At 48.5% G+C, this 20,955-nt stretch overlaps 1 protein-coding gene across 2 annotated transcripts in view; it reads left to right on the top strand.

Moving 5' to 3' along the window:
• SMPD4 (sphingomyelin phosphodiesterase 4) overlaps window positions 1–20,955 on the top strand; it is a 601,593-nt gene that overhangs the window by 423,127 nt on the left and 157,511 nt on the right. For both annotated transcript variants that reach the window (XM_086942783.1, XM_086942784.1), the window contains one exon: window positions 14,102–14,265. In XM_086942783.1, coding sequence (XP_086798909.1) covers window positions 14,102–14,265 — 164 coding nt within the window. The remainder of the gene's footprint in view (window positions 1–14,101; window positions 14,266–20,955) is intronic.

Genomic DNA, 20,955 nt, shown 5'->3' with positions numbered 1-20,955 from the left:
CTCAGAGGAGGAAGGCACAATATCATAATGATACTATAACCACCAGAAAGTGGGCTAAATTTAACTCCACCTCTTTCTCACGAGCTTTTGGAAAACAGAAGCCAGTGCTGGACACAGACATTAATATAGCCAATGACCAAATAGAGGCTTGGATTACAAATGCTCTAGATGATGCTGCACCCTGGAGCACAAGAATACAGAGGAGACCTAAGGCAACTGCCCCTTGGTATAATGACGAACTAAGAAAGGCTAGGAAAATATGTAAAAAAAAGATGAGCAAACCCGGAGGAAAAATGACTGTAGCAAATCCAAGGAAGATTATAAAAAGGAACTGAAAGCCTATCACTCACTGATTAAGAAAACTAGATGTGTATTTTATACAGACAAAATAGACAAAACTAACAATTTGCATAAAGAAATGTTCATCATATTAAAATCCCTCAAAATCCAAAAAGAGAAGTCTCCGTCGAAAACCCTGCGGGTGGTGACATGGAATGTGCGGGGTATCCTGGACAAGATCAAGCGTGGGGCTGTGCTGCGATGGGGGAAGAGGGAGATGGTGGATGTACTCATGCTCCAGGAGACTCATATGCTGGGCTCCAAGGCCCTCAGCCTCCAAAGGTTCGGTTATCAACAGGTTTACCATGCTGGCTTTGCGAGGGGTTCACGGGGGGTGGCTATATTGGTACATCGTAGGGTGGCCTATGTTCACGAGAAACAGTGGATTGATCCTCAGGGTAGATTTGTCTTTATTCAAGGCCTGCTGGGTTCTGAGCCGGTGGTTTTTGGAAGTGTTTACGCCCCTCCCCCCCTGCAGTGGGCATTGTCTGAGCGGTTGTTTGCACTGTGGGAAGACATTCCCGAGGTCCTGACCATGGTGGGGGGGGACTGGAATGAAGTCATGGATGTGAGCCTGGACCGCCAGCGGCGAGTGCATGTGATGCCTGACCTCCTCCCCGCGGCTGCTCCCACCCGGTTGTGTGCGACAGTGCGTGGTCTGGGTTGGCTTGATGTGTGGCGGCATTTCCACCCCGCGGAGCGGGCCTACACGTATGTATCGGCGGTGCATGGGTCCTTCTCTAGGCTCGACTATTTGTTTGTGCCGGGTGCTTGTCTGAGCCGTGTCAGGGACGCAGCGATACTCCCCAGGGGCCTCTCGGATCATTCCCCTGTCCTGGCCACCGTGACCCTCCCCTCTAAACGGCGGCCATTTCGATGGCGCATGTCCGCCTGGCAGCTGCAGCGGCCGGAATACGTGACGCATATTCGCCAAGCGATCGATCATTTTTGGCGCGAGAACCTAGTGGGGGGTGCCGACGCCATTGTTGTGTGGGAAGCGCTAAAGCCTACGATACGGGGCATCGATATAGCTTGGTGTGCGGCCGCTCGGCGGGAGCGTCGGGAGGCCATTGTGACCGCAGCGGCCCGAGTGGAGGACCTGGAGCAGCGTAGCCGACTCGGGGGCGACGAGGGCGTCGTGCGCCGGCTCCTGCAGGCCCAGCAGACGTATGCCTCGGTTCTATACGAAGAGGCCCGGCAGGCGTGGCTCGCCACGCGTAGCAGGGTGTACCAGTGGGGCGACAAGTCCTGCACGATGTTACATAGGCTTTGCCAGGCGACCTTCCAACCCCTAGAACTGCCCGGCCTTGCGGCGGATGACGGGTCGGTCATGTCCGACCCGGGTTTACTGGCGGCGAGCTTTGCCCGCTACTACGCAGCACAATATGCTCCCCGGGACCCAGTGGTGGAGAGTGACATAGCCTCATACTTGGATGACCTACTCCCACGGGCAGTCCCAGATGAGACTAGAACGGCCCTGGAGGCCCCACTCACTTCCGAGGAACTGGGGGAGGCCCTTGGCCAGCTGAACACCGGGAAGGTGCCCGGCCCGAGCGGTTATCCTGCCGAATTCTATAAGAAGTTCCACGTTCAACTGGGACCCCATTTCCGCAACGCTCTGGAGGCGGCGAGGTCTCGGGGCGAGCTGCCACCTGACTGGCGCCACGCCGAGATTGTGGTCTTTTTGAAGCCGGGCAGGGCGCCGGATCGGCACGACTCTTACAGGCCGATCTCCCTCCTCAACATTGAGGCCAAGGTTCTGGCGAAAGCTCTTGCGAACCGCTTGCTACCCCACATTGCCGACCTGGTCCACCCTGATCAGGCCGGGTTCATGCCGCGCAGGGCTACCCGGCATAATATCCGGCGGGCACAGGCAGCGATCGACGCCATGGGAGCCAGGGATGAACAGGCTGCACTCCTTCTTGCGGACATGGACCGGGCCTTCGACTCGGTGAGTTGGACATATTTGTTCGCCTTGCTGGCCCGCCTCAATCTAGGGCCGGTTTTCCTGTCCTATATTCGCCTCCTGTACACCAATGTCACAGCCTCGGTCCGCGTTGCCGGTGCAGTCTCTGGACGCTTCCGGATAGGCCGTGGTACCCGACAGGGTTGTCCACTTTCCCCCTACTTGTTTGCCCTGGCCATGGAGCCCCTGGCGGCGCGGGTCCGAATAGATGCCCATCTACGTGGCTTTGTCTGGAACGACCACCTAACTGACAGGATTGCACTCTATGCAGACGACGTCCTCCTGTTCCTTACTGATTTGCGGCGCTCGGGTCCCCGAGTCTTGGAGATCATGCGTGGGTTTGGCGGGGTCTCGGGGCTTCACCTTAACTTGTCTAAATCAACCCTGTGGGTTCTGCGTGGCGAAATGGTTGCCGATCCTTGGGCCGCCGACTTGCGCGTGGCGACGGACGGTCTGAAATATCTGGGCGTCTTCCTCTCGACCTCGCGGGCCGTGGCCTGGACACGCAGTGTCCTACCGGTATGGGACCGAGTCCAGACCGATGTCAAAACATGGTCCAGGATGCCCCTTACAATCTTTGGGAGGTCGGCCATCTTTAAGATGGTGGCGCTGCCGAGGTTGCTGTACCAACTTCAAAACTTCCCACACCCCATTGGCTTGGAGTGGTTCCGCCAGGTGAACTCTGTGCTGAGCCGCTTCCTGTGGGATGGCGGAGCGGCCAGAGTGGCCCTGAGAACGTGCTTTCTGTCCACATACTGTGGGGGCTTGGCCACGTCCGACCTCCTCTCCTACTATCAGGCGTCGCACCTCCTTGTCCTCAATGACTGGTGGTATGGAGATAGGGGTGATCCGGCCTATGCCCTAGAGAGACACCTAATGGGAGATCGTACGCTTCACACCATTCTTTATTCAGCTCGTATACGCCGTGGGTTGCCATCGGTAACTAAAGTGGTCTTTGCCGTGTGGCGGCAGTCTCTGCGCCGTATGGGTTGGTGGGGCAAACTGACGGCCGAAACGCCGCTGTGGCACAATGGCATGCTCCCGGAATTGGCGGCTTTGGCCGGGTTTGGGGGCTGGGAGGCTATTGGAATTACACAACTGGGCCAGGTCGTATCGGGCACCACCCTCAAGTCCTTTGAGGACCTCCGTGTGGAGTTCCAGATGGCTCATTCCCAGTTCTTCCGCTACCTCCAGCTGAGGCATGCCCTAGCCCCGAGTATCGCTGGCCTCGACTCCCTGCCCGAGTTCAGCCCCATTGAGGCGAAAGTGTTTATGGGTGACTTGGGAGACAAGAAGGTTTCTAAGATCTATCAGTCCCTTGTTACACACTGCTCCTCCACTCTCAGCTCCCTTCGGGAGGCGTGGGAGGTGGATGTGGGCGCCCTGGACGAGGATGATTGGAGGGAGGCACTGGAGTCCCCACGTGGCACCGCTATAGCGGTTCGGCTCCGCCTGATACAATTCAAATACCTGCATCGTGCCTATTACACACGTGAACGCCTGTGGAAGGCTGGTTTGATTGCGTCCTCGGAGTGCCTGCGTTGTGGGGAGGTGCCTGGCTCCCTGATGCATACAGTGTGGTCGTGTGGTCGCCTGGCTGGATTCTGGAGGGGAGTATGGAGTTGTCTGGCTGAGGTCCTGGGCTGGGATCTTCCTCGTACCCACCGGTTAGGCCTGCTGCACGTTATGGAAGGGGTTGGGGGTAATGTTTATAAGCGCCACCTGTTGCTTCTGGGCCTGGTCGTGGCCAAGCGTGACCTGGCTCGTGCTTGGAAATCTGTGAGGGCTCCCCCCCTGTCTGCATGGAAGGCTGGGCTGGACTACTTCATGGGCCTTGAGAAGCCAGTCTTTGAGGCGCGGGGTTGCCCGCGCAAACATTTCAAAATCTGGAAGCGGTGGGCCGACTACCGCGGCCTGTCATTGGAACCCCCAGCGGAACAGGAGGAGGACATTTGACCGCAGTAAAATTTCTGGCCCGAATGGCAAAGCCCTGGTTGCATCATACCTGATTCTTCTATGTATACCGTCTTTATGTTGCCTCTGTACATGTGTGGTGGGGGGGGGTGTTGGGTAGGGGTGGGGGAGTAGTTGGGGGTGGGGTGGGCAGTTAGGGCGTCTTTAAAGCTGAGCTTCATCATTTAATTCATGGATTGACGAGTATATCACTGTTGCATTGATACTGTTGTGGCGATCTTGGTATGTGAAGATACCACATTCTTGATAATCTTCTGCTCAATAAAATTGGTTTTGAAAAAAAAAATCCAAAAAGAGAAGATAGCCGATATCCCAGAAACAAAAGAAATCCGCGATGAGATAGCAGAATTCTTTGCAAACAAAGTAACTAAAATATACAATACTTTTCCGACAGAGGCACGGCTGGGTACAACCCTGCATGCTGCCAAAACGTGGCCTCAGTTAAAGTAACTCTGGAGAATTTTACAATACCAGATGGCATCGAACTAAAAACCATAATAAAAGGAATAAAATCCGGTTCGCCCACAGACCCGGCGCGACCTGAGAAAATGATGGAGGGGATGGATACAATCCTACCTTCTATTGAGGATCTTATCCGCTGCTCCTTTCAGACGGGAATAGTCCCTAAGAAATGGAAGCAGGCCATTGTCAGACCACTCAAGAAAAAAAACCTCACTGGACTACACTAGACTAGACAATCTGCGCCCAATCTCACTACTCCCATTCGTGGCTAAAATCGCAGAAAAAAATCACAAATAAACAGCTCGTTGACCACATCAACGCGAACAACCTGTTACACCCTCCACAATCAGGCTTAAGAACTGCACATTCCACTGAATCAGCACTATTAATGGCGACAGAGGCTCTGAGGAAACATGTGGATGAGGAGCAAACAGCCGCGCGGATCCTATTGGACCTAAGTGCGGCGTTTGACACCGACTCACATCCACTACTACTTCAGAGACTAGAGACGTGCGGCATAAGGAGTAATGCCCTGAAGTGGCTGACTTCGTTCCTAGCTGAACGGAGCTTCCAAGTGGACCAACGGACACACCTGTCTGATAGCTTACCCTCTGCCTCAAGGGGTCCCAGAGGGATCAATTCTAAACCCTACACTCTTTAATCTATATGTGGGACCACTGGCAGAGTGTGTAGAGAAACATGAGGTGTCAATAGTATCATACACTGACGACACGCAGCTAATTGTAATGCTATGCCAAACAATGATCAGGTAGCAACCCGCTTTGCAAATTGTCTAGAAGAAGTGGCAGACTGGATGTCAAACCACTGTCTCAGGTTAAATGGTAATAAAACGGAGGTATTAGTGGTAGGGAACACACCCACCATCTGGTCGTCCGCTTGGTGGACAGAAGTACCGGGACAAGTCCCTCACACAAAATTAGAGGTGAAAAACATTGAAATCTGGCTAGACTCTAAAATATCATTTGACAATCAAATCCAGAAGGTAGCGGGGGAAGTGCTATGGTGCCATAAAAACCCTTAGGAAAGTTATAGACCTACTACCAGCCAAAGCTAGAAAGACCATAGTCCACGCAGTTATCACCTCACAATTGAACTATGGAAATGTACTGTACTTGAGGGGCATCAAAAAAGGGCCTAGCTAAACTACAAAGGGTGCAAAAATGCTGCAGTGCGTTTGGTTCTCAGTCTCCCCAGGAGAACGAACACTAAGAAGGCTCTTGCCACTCTACACTGGCTGCCAGTGGAAGAAAGAGCCATGTTCAAGGCGATGTGCTATTGCCACCGCATCCTTTCATACAAAGGCCTCAGATACCTGCAACCATTGCGGACTAAATATACTCCCGGACGTAACCTACGGTTCATTGACATGGCCTTAGTGAAGGTCCCAAGAATTTTCAAAGCCAGTATAGGAGCTCGTTCCTTCAGGTACTAGGCAGCCAAAATCTGGAACATCCTGCCAATCTCCATAAGAACGGAATCCAGCGAAAGTTTGTTCCGTAAACAGCTGAAGACATGGCTGTTTATCAATACACATGAGGGGAAAGTGTAAGTCCCACCCAAAAAAGGTAGTCTTTCATCTGGTTATGTCTTAGCGCGGGGACACACCGTTGGTGTAACCATGCGCTCTACAAATGAATAAATAAATATAAAAATAGCAAGGCAAAGCCATTACAAACCAGAAACCAGGCCTAGGCCCATTCCAGTTAGGTAACATATCCACCTCTTTTTGTAAAAGAGACCAAATAAAATCAACAACCAATCAGATTAGCCTCACCCTCTAGAACACTCCTGAGAGAACCTCAGACCTTCAGATTTTCTACAGCACTTTGTGCTAGGGAGTCTCCACTGAGCTCTGCTCAGTGTTTTTCTTGTTCCTTTACTCCTGAGAATTTTAACAGTTTTTCTTCAACAACTTCTACAGCTCCGAGTTCTTTCTCTGTTCAACATGACTGACAAAGAGAAAAAGGCCTTTTTAAAGCTTGTGCCACCTGCTCCAAAAGAGGCTTTACGTGGATGACCCTCACAAGGACTGCATCTATTGCCTGTATCCAGATCACAAAGCCAAACTTACTTTTCCAACCAAAATCTTGAGAGACCGTGGGGACGTCTCCTGACCTCGCTCCAGAAGCTAAAGCCCAGGAGAGAGCCAGTCTCCTGTGACAATAATGATGATGCCTCATCAGCTTCGTCTTCAAGGAGTTCACTAAAAAGGGGGAGATCGGACCCTTCTTCTTTAGAAGACCATCCTGGGAAAGCCTCTAAAAAGACCTCTCATGGGTCTGAAGGCTAGGTCCAAGCAAATCTCCTCACTGAGGTGTAAAGGAGAGGGAAGGACTTACTACAGGAGAGACTGCAATGAGGAAATTGGGCTCTGTACCTCCATCTTCTCGTCCTGAGGGAAGGAAAGCCTTCAAAAAACCCTCTACTGTCCCTTCTGGACCTCTCGGCTGCCTTTGACACCATCTGCCACCACACCCGGCGTACTAGCCTCTGTGACACAGGGATCTGAGACAAAACCCTGGACTGAATCACCTCCTTCCTCACCGGAAGAACCCAGAGAGTGCGCCTCTCCTCTTTCCGCTCCAAAGCTACCACGATCATCTGCGGCATGCCCCAAGGCTCATCCCTCAGCCCGACCCTTTTCAACATCTACATGGCACCGCTCGCCAATATAGTCCAAGCACACGCCTCATCATTGTCTCCTACGCTGACGACACCCAGCTGATCTCTCCCTCACCAAGGACCCGGCCACCGCCAAATCCAACCTTCACGAGGGAAGGAAGGCCTTCGCAGACTGGATGAATACTAGCTGGCTGCAGCTGAACTCAGACAAGACAGAGGTCCTAATCCTCGGCTCCACCCCCTCAGCATGAGGCGACTCCTGGTGGCCGGCCTCGCTGGGAGCCGCCCGACACCCACCAACCATGCACGCAACCTGGGGTTCATCCTGGACTCACCGCTCTCTATGATCCGACAAGTCAATGCTGTTTCCTCCTCCTGCTTCAACACCCTCCACATGCTCCAAAATATCTTCAGAAGGATCTCCATCAAAACCAGAAGAACGGTCACCCAAGCACTCGTGAGCAGCAAGCTGGGTTACGGCAACGCACTCTACGCAGGCACCACAGCCACACTCCAGAAAAGACTCCAATGCATACAAAACGCCTCCGCACGCTTCATCCTCGGACTCCCTCGCCATAGCCACATCACCACCCACCTTAGAGACCTGCACTGGCTCCCGGTCAACAAGAGGATCACCTTCAAGCTCCTCACCCACACGCACAAAGCACTCCGCAACGCCGGACCAGCGCACCTCAATGAACAACTGTCCTTCTACACCCGAACCACCAGCTTCGCTCCGCCGACCTCACCCTCACCGCCGTCCCACGCATCTGCTGAACAACCACCTGCGGCAGATTATTCTCCCACCTCGCCGCCAAGACGAGGAACACACTCCCTGCACACCTGCGGCAGACCCAGGACCTGCTGACCTTCAGGAGACCCCTCAAGAGCTGGCTGTTCGACCAGTTGCTGCTCCCCGCCCCCCCTCTCACGGGTGAGTAGCGCGCTCCACAAATGTGCTGATTGATTTATTGATTCTGAGGGAAAACAAACTAAAAACGTCCCACCGTTTACGAAGAAACTGTCAGTCATTGTTGATGTGCAGTGAAAAGGTACAGTCTCCTCAGTCCGCTCCGACGATTGGCTCGCCGCCAAGAGTTTCCTTGTTTCAACGACCACTGTGCCATCCATCGTCAACGGCGGTGACGACTGATACTGGATCATCAGGGATGGCGAAGATTTCGACGTTCACGGCGAGAATGGCTATGTCCGTAGTGACGACGCGACTACAGCAACGATGGCAACGCCGTCAATGGGAGTGACGCAATATCGTCGATGGCAACATCTACATCGTTGTCGACAACCTCGTTGACGAGAGAGAGAAAAATTCTGGGGAAATTATCAGGAAGCGTGACATAACTCCCGAGCTTGCTTCCCCTAGCAAAGTTATACCTCTGCTACCTACTCACCTAGAGAAAGAAGATTCGGAGGAAGAAAGTCCATTTGGTTACGCACATAGACCTGCAGAACTGCACGTGCTAAGTGCCAAGATCTGGATTCTAAAGACGGACATGGTGAAGAACGGGACTATGATCCGCCTCAGGACTATCATAGAGGTTATCAGGAGGAGATGGTCTGTATGCCATCCTCCTTGATTTCAAACTTGCAGTTCATGCTCTCCCACTATAAAAGGAGATTTCTGACACCACCTTCGGCTCAGGAACATGTATCAGTTCCCGCTAGTCCACCTGCAGGACCTTCCACCCCTCTGCTGCCACCACCGCCTCTGCAATGGATAGAGGATCCACCACCAGTGGCTCCCCTTATCCAGGATGATTCCTCAGATGACGACCAGGGAGATACAGATCTCTCGGACACACATAAGGAATGGGATGATTATATTATTCCTACTCCTGCTTCCCCATTCACTGGTTCCAGTAGATTCCCCATCTAGGAACATAGGTGGTTTCCACAATCTACAAGAAAGGGCAGCCAAAAAGTTCAATCTGCCCATGCCTTCTGTGCAGTCGGAGTGCTTCTTATGACTTTAAGGAACCCTTTAAGAAGTCTGTAAGAACAATTGCCATTGTCGATCATGTATGTATAAAAGTCATTAAGACCTCAGCCAAGGGGGTCCCAGGGCTTCCTCGTTTGGTGAGTCAGCCAAAACCGGACTCGGTCACAGGCAGCGCAGAGGAAGTAAAAAAATCCAGCAGCTCCTCTAACAACACTTCTGGATAAAGAAGGCCGACGCTTGGACAATGCTGGCAAGAGGTTTTCATCTATGTCAAGCCTGCTCGTCAGAGTGGCTAACGCTTTAGCCATTTTGGGGCGCTACGACCGCCAAATGTGATGTGATCTCTCTCCCTACCTAGACTAACTGCCTGAAGACAGCAAGGCTGAAGCGAAAAAGATCGTCCAGGAAGGAGAGAGGACCTCCTCTGAAGGGAGTGATTGCGCAATGGATATTGGGACAACTGCAATCTGTTCCATGGCTGGAGCAGCAGTCCTTCGTCGCCTGGGATGTCTTCGAGCAACTTGAGGTTCAGAACGAAATTTTGGACCTTCCATTTGATGGAGAGGCCTTCTTTGGTAAACACATAGATGATGCTTTCCAAGCAATTAAGAAAGACACGGACACGGCGGGGTCGTTAGGGATGCTTCAATACCGCAAGGTCCCTTTTCGGGGCACAAGGTGTAGAGGTTTTCCCTCATACAGAGGTTACCAGAAATAACGGTACTCATATACACTGCCTCGCAGTCTTACCGTCCACAGTACAACCAGCGACAGGGTCAGACCACAACATATTTGAAATCGACACCCAGAGGAAGAGCAGGACGTCAGGGGAAGGATTCCTTCAGGCATCAATAGCGGCTTGCTGGCTCTGACTACTTTTCCTCCCCCTCATCAAACATCTGTGGGGGGTGGGGGCAGGATCGCTCTATACTTTTAAAATTGGCAACGAATAACATCAGATCGTTGGGTTCTCAATATAATCCAATTCGGCCACACGGAATTTGTTCATCCTCCTCCAGCCAACCCCCCTTGCTCCAGTTTAACAAAACATCTTCATCTCCTGCGCCAAGAAGTCCAACAAATGCTGCAGAAAGCGGCGATAGAACCGGTCCCTTTCTCTCAAAGAGGATAAGATTTCTACTCCCGGTTCTTTCTAGTTCAAAAGACTGCCGAAAGGTGGCACCCTATTCTGGATCTGAGGTAGCTCAATACCTATCTCATCAAACAGTTGTTCAGAATGATCTCCTTGCAGGACATACTTCAACTTTTAGTAGTCAAGATCCACTTTCAATTCAAGGTCCTCCCCTTCGGACTCAGATCGACACCAAGGATCTTTACAAAGATGCTAGCTCTAGTAGCGGCGTTCCTAAGAAAACAGCAGCACCACGTTTTCCCCTACCTGGACGACTGGTTGCTAAAGGCTCCTACCAAGACGTCAACCGAGAATTCGGTGGCAGCTTGTACAACGCTGTTCAAGAGTCTGGGTCCAAAAACGCAAAATTCCCGGGAGCCATATTGGACATGTCCCTAAACAAGGTATTTCCTTCACTGGAAAGACAAGTCAAACTGATGTTGATGGCCCATCTATTTCTAAAAAGGTCACTTTCAGTTTGCCTCTACAAGTCCCTTTTGGGATCCATTTCATCCTGCATTCCTCGAATTCCTCACTGCAGGCCACGTATGCGTCCTCTTCAGGAGCAACTGGACTTACAGTGGTGTCAAGTGGAAGGATCTTTCGAGGACATGATCAAGATCACTGTGCCAATGAAAGAAGCAGCTTCATGGTGTAATCACAAGGAGAACATTTCCCAGGGTCACTCCTTCATGGTCACCCCAGCTCCTCGGATAATTACAACAGATGCATCTTTGGAGGGCTGCGGAGGTCTTGCAGGACCTCTAAATAAGTGGTCGATGGCTGCATCATCATCGTCTTTTGCACATCAATCTGCTGGAACTCAGAGCGGCTCACCTAGCTTTACTAGCTTTTCTTCTGAGAATAAAGAATTTGTCGGTTCTAATAAGAACAGACAATACTACGGCTACGCATTATAACAATAAGCAAGGCGGCACAAGATCCCATCTGTTGTCGGCGAAAGCTCAAACGGTCTGGGAATGGGCAATCTTACATGGGGGTCTCACTGAAGGCAGAGCATCTCCCAGGAGACAGCAAACACACTAAGCAGGCTGAGGTCAGTCAGCCACAAGTGGAAGCTGGTCCAGAAGACACCGGAGGACATTTTCCATCTATGGGGCAAACCGTCCATAGATCTCTTTGCTACACCAGAGAACAAGAAATGCCGGTTCTTCGCAAGCTGGCATCACCATCCGGGATCCTCGGGGAATGCGTTTTCGATGGAATGCTCAGGCGCCCTTTTTTACGCTTTTCCCCGCATTTCTCTGATCCCGAAGCTTCTCATGAAGTTAAAAATGGATCCCTGCAAAATGATCCTAATACCACCGCCCTGGTCTCGCCAGTACTGTTACACGGAGCTTCTTCTCCTATCCTTGGAGCAACCGTTCCCTTGAATCGTATTCCATCCTTACTGACAATGTCCCAGGGCCAAGTACTGCATCCAGAACCCCGATTCTCAGCGTGGCTCTTGAGCACAGAGAGTTTCTCGACTTAAAGCACTCCACGGAATGTAGAGAAATTATTTTTCAAGCTTGTGCTCAAAGTACGAACAAAACCTACAGGATGAAGGGGAAGAAGTTTTGTCTCTGGTGCTGAGAATCGGGAGTTCACCCTTTCTCTTCTTCAGCACATGAAATCCTACCTTGCATTCTTTCCTTGGCAAAGGCTGGCCTTGCTCACTCATCTATTAAAGGTCATCTTTCGGCCATCTCTCGCTTTAGAAGGACATCTTCAGGCCCTTCGCTCTGGTTAGCAAGAATAACTAAGCAATTTATGAAAGGGCTTTTTCGAACCTTCCCTCTGGTTAAGCCTTCTCTATGACTTTGGCACTTTAATGTGGCATTGACTCAGCTCATGAAACATCCCTTCAAGCCTTTACATAAAGCGGACCTAAAATTCCTGTCATGGAAGGTGGCCCTTCTTCTTGCTTTGGCATCAGCTAGAAGGGTTAGCGAATTGCAGGCTGTCACTATCCAGGAGCCTTTTCTTCAGTTTAAGAGTGAGACAGTAGTACTTCATACCAACCCTAAGTTCATCCCGAAGGTGCCTTCGCATTTTCACTTAAATGAACCAGTGGTCCTTAAGACTTTTTTCCCCTCAACCTAAGACCCCGGCTGAGAGATCACTTAAATCGCTTGACATTCAGCGTTGCCTGAAATTCTATCTCCAAAGAACTAAAGATTTCAGGTAGTAACCTCAGCTCTTTGTGGCTTACAGTGCACCTCGTAAGGGTTTTCCCCATTCCAAACAGGGGATTGCACATTGGATTTCAAGCTCTATCCAATATTTTCATCAGTTAGCTGGGAAGCCCCTCCAGGGGAAGGTCTGTGCTCACTCTACGAGGGCAATCTCTTCCTCTACAGCCCTCTTTGCTGGGGTACCTATCCGATACATTCTCAGTGCAGCGACCTGGAAAAGTATCCATACCTTCTCCAGACGTTACTGCTTGGATTCTTCGACATGCAGCAACGTTGCAGTGGACCAAGCAGTCCTGGGAAACCTGTTTCAGTAAGCGGTGAGCTTTCCCTCCTTTTCCTTCATAAATTCCTCGCACATTCTTTGACACAGTTTATTGCTTTTGACGATTTGTGGATGCATACTTGGATATGTTATTTGCATATGAATTTGATAATATATTTGTTTCCCTGCTACGTCTTTACATTTTGGTTTGTTACATTTTTTTATAGTCTCCAAGTAAAAAAAAAAGGAGAGAGAATTCCAAATTGCTGAGAGGTGTATTCTTTTCCCTTTCTCTAATCTTATTGGTGCAGTAGGTAACAAAAAGCAAAAAATGTGCTCATGACTGCTAGCTACTCTGATTCATCATGTGAATCTATGAAAGTTCCAATACTGGAGTAAGAAAACAAGTTACTTACAGGTAACTTTAGTTCCCGGTATTGGAAACTTTCATAGATTACCATGCGACCCACCCTCCTCCCCTGGGAAAGCCCGACCTTCTGCATCTTTATGGTTATCCGGTGGCAGTACGGCTACGAAACTCTGAAGGTCTGAGATTCTCTCAGGAGGGTTCTAGAGGGTGAGGCTAATATGATTGGTTGTTGATTTTATTTGTTCTCTTTTACAAAAAGAGGTGGATATGTTACAAAACTGGAATTTGCCTAGGGCTGGTTACTTGTTTGTAATGGCTTTGCATTGTTATTTGTATATATACCGGGGACTCCCATCTCGATGACGGGAATGATTCAAGCATGTGAATCTATGAAAGTGTCCAATACAGGAGAACTAAAGTTACAGGTAAGTAACTTGTTTTCTTCTTCCTCAGTTGGAATAGTTAAGCATGTACTGTTCTCAAAATTGTATTTAAATCTTTAGCAAAGGTTAGACGTCCTTTTCCAGATGGTAAGTGTGAAAGTGTACAATTTGTGATTCGTGTGGATTTGCTTACAGTACGTAATTGTGAGAGTATTTTGTTTTAGTGGTGTAGCTGTAGTTAGGGAGCACAAAAGGCTTCAGCAGGGATGAGATACAAAATTGAGATGATCCAAACTGGACCAAAAGTCCAAAGGGTTAGGAAAGTTGCATTTGCTCTCCCATCTCACGTATCCTGCCCACCCTTCTCAATTTTGAATGACCACTTCAGTAATCAGTGTCACTTGCCTATTCACAGGGCTCCGTTCGTGCAGGAGAATCTGCTCATGTATACAAAGCTTTTCCAAGGCTACCTGAATCGGGCTCTTCGTACGGACTTGGTCAGCCCAAAAAACGCACTAATGATTTTCAGAGTGTCCAAGGTCTTTGCTCAGCCGAACTTGGCAGAAATGATTCAAAAAGGTAAGTGGACCAACATTCTATGTTGAAACTGATGGTACACAAAATCCTTCTTGCCCTCCAGTTTGAATTGTGCTGTTAAAACTGAAACCCAGCTTAAAGGAGGCTATGCTAATGCACTCCACAACTGCTGCCCAAGAGCTTTTCACATTACAGACCATGCTCACTCTGACACAAGTCTGCAGTCAAGTTTGGTGATAATTCATCTAATATGGTCATGGGCCCCTTTCTGGGACTGCTGATTAAAAACAGTGGTTTAAAATGTGATAGCATAATTGTGTGCAAAACCATTCGACTGTCCGGCCAACATGCCAGGTGTCAGATCTTGAGGAAAGTACCTGGCATGAAAGGGAAACCACCTTGTAGCAACAAAAACAAATGGCTTTGATTTTGATAGCATGCAGTGTGTTTTGAAAAACATGGTTTCCTTCTACAGCTCCATCAGAATCACAATGCAAGCTCTTACAATAAACTAGTTCTCCAGCAGAAAGGTGGGACTTTTTAAGACGGGATATTGGATGGTGATCTGCTCAAGTAGCACACAGCCATCATTGCTGAAGTAAATATTGGTATCGTTCTCACCAAGTGTACGGAAACAGGCTCTTTGCAGGTTTACCCAGACTTTTTGCCCCCATTTAGACTACCAGGTACTGGTATAATGCCCTGAGCCCTGCTAAACAGGACTCAATGCATGTGTTCTGTACCTTAATATGGTGCCTGGTTAATTGGCCTGACCCCGACCTGAGTGGGATAAGGTAAAACATGGCTCCCAGTCTATCACTGCAGACTGGAAGGGCAGCTTTTAACTGCTAACTCGACTTTACCATTTAAGGTAATGGCAAAGCCTAAACATGGCAGGCCTAACAAACCCCAAGGCATGGTGCTGTATGTTAAAAAGTGGAATCTGTACTTTTATATGTTCCAGCAGTAAAAACCCTGAATTGTTGTTTTAATTCGGAAAGGCTAGTAGCCTCTTTGGCAAGGACAGAGTTACAGGCTCCCACCCCAGCCCTGCTAACTTCTGAATTGGACTACTAAGGAAGGTACTGATTGGTATCATAAGATTCAGCGCATTAGATCCTATTTTAAGTTTACATCGAATTTAATGTCACTGGAGGGCAAAGGGCAACTTTAGAAGTTGCCACTCTTGTTGCCTAAGGTTTCCAGTGGCCGTTGACTGAGATACATAGGGCTTGTCCTGCAGACAGCTTTCTGCACGACTCCCAAGAAAAAGACACCTGGCAGGAAGCCACACAGGTGTTACCCTAAAAGGTGCGCTTCAAAGGGGAAGCTGCCTTTGAAGGGCAAATGGGGAACATTTGGGAGAGGGGCTGCTCTATTGTTTAGGAAAACAGGCTGGCGCCGTTTATTTTTTCAGGGAAGTGTAGTCTCGGGGATGTGTAGCCCCCTGGAAGCCACACTTCTGGGAGCATCGAGAGAAGGCATCTTGCCACGTTGATAGTAGACCGAAGGGTGCATCCTGGTTTAGCCAGATGCCACATTTCCAGGAAGTGGTTATTAGGAGGAAGGGAACCTGGTAGCCCATTGGCTACCAACCGCATCCTACACTGAGGGTGTTTTCTGAAGATAAATATTGGACCCCTGACACACAGATCTCAGATTTCGACCAACTTGGAAGAAGGGCCTAAGGACAGACCTGCTGCACCAAGAGACCTCCTAACTGAGGCTGCTCTGTCGACGACTGCACCTGGGGGCTAGTGAAGGAACTTACTGTGCCTACAGTGTCCAGCTCAAGGAGAAGCTATCTCCAGAGCCCAGTGAAGACATGATACTTAAAGGGGCTGCTAACTGGCCTCATGTTCGCAAGACAGGGACACACCCAGCTGAAGAAACCGGGTGTGGGAAGCTGGTAGTCTAAAAGCTTCAAGTCTCTACCACCACCACCATGCATCACCGAGGACCAAGCCCCAATGCACAGAGTTGCGTCCGGGAGTGCTGTCTGAGAGTTGCTGGGACCCTCAGAAGGTGAGTTATCAATCCAGGAAGGATTGGCCTGTGAAGCGTCAACAAGCGACTGGACTTTGGCCAGACTGGAGAAGACTTCATAAGACGTCGACCCTGCAACCAGAAACCCATCACCATCTTTGGGGGCTGAGGAATCCCAGCAGGAACACCCCCTTCGGCTCATTGGAGCATCTCCAGCATCCTTCCTCCCTTGCACCACTCCATAGAAATCCATTCGAACACAGATATAGTGCCTGGAGCTGCTGAAGGACTGCTTCTGTGAGGGTAACCACCCTTGAGGACCTTGCTGGTCCCCTTGACTAGCTCCCTGCTGGAGTTGGTCACATCAAGTACTTCTAACCGACAGCACTGAAACTCACCTAAGTTTTCTTTGAAAAGGTTTTTAAGTGTCCCATTTGTTTACTCTGCCAAGGCTTGTTCGCGGTTGAGTGGAATTGCATTGTTTAATTATTGCTTGTAAAATCTATATTACCAGAACCTTCCGGTGAATGTTTTTTTCCTACTAGTGTCTAAATTTTTATAAAATTACAGTCTATTTTTATACATTGATGTCAGATTTCTTGTGTCATGTCGATTTCTTCAGTTGTTTTGGTGCTGTTTAAATGCTTAACATGTGTTCCTCTGTAAGCCTTGCTAATCAGTGCCACAGATACCCAGGATTGAGCTTAGGGTTTGACAGATGAAACCCAAGTGTTCTAAAGATGTTGGTAAGTGGAGTACATGGTGAGGTTGCACAAGGAAACCTTGATAGAAAAATGTTAAAGCAATGTGTGGCTGTAGATGCCCATGCTGTGCAAACGCCTGCTACCTAGTGTTTGGGCCAGATGTGTGCATGTTGTTTTTCTTGGAAAAATTCTTCCCGAGTGAGTGTGGCTCCGCCTCTTGCTGGTAATGATCATGGTTATCGACTCCATTGTTATATTGTTTTCTTTCCGCCGTCTCGTTTGGACGTGTGTTCCTGTGCTATGGATCTACACCATTAGTGTTCTTTTCAGCTTTCATGGTTCCTCTCCTACCTTCACCTTCAGTATGGTCTGTGATGCCATTAACCCTTCTTTCATATCACCATGCCATGCCTGTGATTCCCCTTCCATACTCTCCTCTGTGTTGTGCAAAATACCCCTGGGCTGACCTCAAATGAAACCATGAAACATTTGATCTTGGGAAGGAGCCTATACAGCTCTGCCAGGACCACGGATCTCAATTTTATGGTATCCAGTAGTAATGAAAAGATTAATTTCTTAGATGTCTGGATCTTGAACAAAAATGGAAGGTTAGAAGTCAGTCTATATATTAAACCCACTGACCGTAATACCTTATTACACTTCACAAGCGTACACCCTTGCAGTCTGAAAGAGAACTTGCCCGACAGGCAATTTCTGAGAACTCATAGAAACTGCACCAACCGAGAGGATTACTTCAGGAATGCAGAGAACTTTCAAAATAAACTGGTTAATCGAGGTTGCCCTAAGAAATTGGTGAAATCTGCCCTTAAAAGAGCATGGTTTACCCCAAGAGAAGAACTATTGACCCCAAGAAAAAAGACTAAGTCCAACCCCTTGACATGCATCCTCATGTATATCCCCAAGGCAAATAAAATAAAAAAGATTATCTGCAAAACTGAAGGATGGTTAGCCATCTTGGAATCCCCAAACCTACGTTTTCCTTTCGAATAGGGAGGAATTTACGCCAGCAAATGGTTAAGGCAGCACGACCAACAGAGGGGAAAAAAACTTACGAGGAATGTTTGGGCATTTTAAATGTAATAACTGCAGTATGTTCAATGACAAATTACTCTAAGTCGATCATGATTAACGGCAAAAAACATTGGCAAAACAGTTTCTCTAACTGCTATAGAATTTTTTGTATCTACTGCCTGAAATGTCCATGCGAGAGGTTTTATATAGGACAAACTACCCAACCTGTAAAATCATGCATATTACAACATAAACTTAGACTGAAATGCAATACACATGGTGCACCACTAGTTCAGCACCTCCATCTGTACAGACATAGTGAGAACGAGATCTAGTGGTCCGTGTTGATCATGGTGCAAAGCACAAACAAATCCAACCTGCAGATGACCCTTATCAAACTAGAGGTAAGAATGATTGAGAAATATAGAACAACAGTACAAGGTCTGAACGACCATGATGAAATGTGGGCCCTTATATAACTTATTTATCGGTTGAGTAACTGTGAACCATTTGGTTTTTGTACCAATTATTATCTTGCTTTCGCAGTTATGTTCCCTGCTGTATACTGACTATTTCTCAGTTTGTACATTTTATAAAATTTTACCTACAGACAGTATGAGTATTGTTTTCTAATGTCTACTCAGAATTTGCATGATCAATTTGTGATTTTTGACAGGTCATTGTTCTTTGTGTCAAATATGCGATCTTCCACCAACATTGTTTCTTGTTTGATCTCTATGTAAATATGACCTAATTTTTATTACAAATTTTTATTGCTTATTTTTAATTGCTTGTACGGTTTTTTTTGATAACTGTTTCCTTTTTAGGTCTAGCCTGACCTTTTGGAATCGGTCTGCACTTTCCTAACACTCGTGCTTGTGGCGGCATCCACCTTGCGCACTGGCCATCTGTTTCTAATTAGCGTGGCATTAGCGTAGCCGCACACACTTGTTTACATTTTTCTACTCTCTCTCCCCTGCCTGTCTCACCCTTGCCCTCCCTCTGAGGCCCCCACCCTTTGACAGGAAAGCAAAACTTGTTTCTTTTAAACTTCGTTCTCTGACTGCCGCCACCATTCCTAGCCTTCCTTAGCCCTACCCATCTTCTCCTTTGGACACGGCGCTCTGGATTTCCCACCAAATCTCCTATTAATCATCCGCAGGGTGAATTTCGATTAGAACTTCATAAGGCCAAATAAATGCAGTGTTTTCTGAGACTGTCTCCCTGACCTTTGCAGCTTATAGATCAAAAGGTCACTTGTTTTTAAACATGTTTACGGCAAAGCAGTCCTGCTTTATTTTCTACACAGCTTTCACGAGGAACGCATTCTGCTGCGATAATAAAGAGTAGTAGCCTTCCTTCTAAGCACTCGTTGATTTCTGCGGACGGCTGCGGTCAAGGCGCAATTGTAGTCTGGCTCTGTGTTTTCCCCATTTAATCCGAGTTATATGGGAAGTGCCCCATGCCTTTGTAGTGCAGATATACACCGCCTACTCCATTTCCGTAATTGCTACAGCGCTTCAGACGGTCTCTGATCTCGTTCCGATATAGGCGCGTCTCACCCCGCGGTTTTAGTGGACACATCCCTTCACTGAGACACCTCACATGTCTTTCGTGGTCGCAATGGACTTGGAGGGGCTCATTGAGAAGATCCGGCTTCCCTCACTATCCTCAGGGTATTAACCTCCTCGAAGGCGCACCCTGTTCTGTAATAGCTGACAGTGGCTCTTACCATCTTAATATTACACTTTAATTTCTGAAACCTTTCAAGGATCTCATGAAGCCAAAAGGATTTACATTTCTCCCCCTACAGGCATGTTCTATTGCAGCAGTATATCCTTTTGACTTCCACGGACCCCCAATGAATCACTATTGGAAGCCACGGATGACATGAAAAAATAAATAACCAGAACTATAGTGACACATAGACATAAAAAAATTACAACCTATTTTCTTTAATCACAAACACAAATCAAAATGTTCAATTTAATAGACATGTTGGAGCTTTTCGAAAGGTGATTTTATTTTTAAAAGATTAAGTGCTATCCTAAACTCTCGCTCATCACTTTATCTTTTATGCACCTAATGCAGCCTTTCTTTTTAGTGGGGCACACCAGTGCTCCAATGAGAACACAACCAAGCACACCGCCACTTACTGAACGTGTGCTGCTTCAATGAATCTAATGAAGATTCCAACTTCATTTTTCGTTGCTAAAGCCAAATTCTTGCAAAGTTACTGAACGTACGCTTTTTTGATGTGTTTTGTTATGTATATACTCTAGTACTCTAGTAATGATATTTCATTCCTTTTGTTGCTTTTTCTGAACTGCATAAGGGGAAAGCTTCATTAAAGTCGGGCATAGCCAGATAAGTAGTGAAATGTATCCAAACCGGTGCCTAATTTGAGCCGGTGGTTTCCAGTGCTCAGCACAGGAACCTAATCATCAACATCTGAAAGAAACAGGTTAGTATTAGATTCCTTACCTCCGAATACCCCCAGGCGTCAGACTGGACCTGGAAACTTTTGCGTAGCACTACTCTTGCGCGTCGGTAGGCGTCATCAGCGGCTCCGCGTTCGGCGTCGTGGGCGCCGGGATAACGTCGCCGGAGTACTTAGACGCTGTCCTCGCACGCTGACGTTAGTTACTATTTTATACGCGCCAGAAGCGCTGATCCGGAAACAGTGGGACCCTTAGTCACTTTTTGACTAAACTTTTTGGATCATTTTTGATAATTTTTCGAAGTCGAACGACTCCGACGGTGCCGGTAGGGATGCCCGGGTTTAAGCCCTGCGTCGACTGCAACCGACTGATGTCGGTTACCGACCCCCATCGCCGGTGTCTTCATTGCTTGGGGCCCGACCACAATGTTCGAGGTCCCGGTCCGGAAGGAGGTCGTGGGACCGGTCGCGGGGCTGGAGTCATCACGGCTCGGAGGATCGACACCACTCCTCGAGTTCCAAGTCCTCAGGTAAGAGGGATAAGAAGTAGAAGTGGCGACATCGCTCTTC

Source organism: Lissotriton vulgaris, chromosome 11 (genome assembly GCF_964263255.1).
Source record: "Lissotriton vulgaris chromosome 11, aLisVul1.2, whole genome shotgun sequence".
NCBI classification, from domain to species: Eukaryota; Metazoa; Chordata; class Amphibia; order Caudata; family Salamandridae; genus Lissotriton; species Lissotriton vulgaris.
The sequence above is the reverse complement of the archived record's forward strand: the minus strand, read 5'-3'. Positions and strand labels throughout refer to the sequence as shown.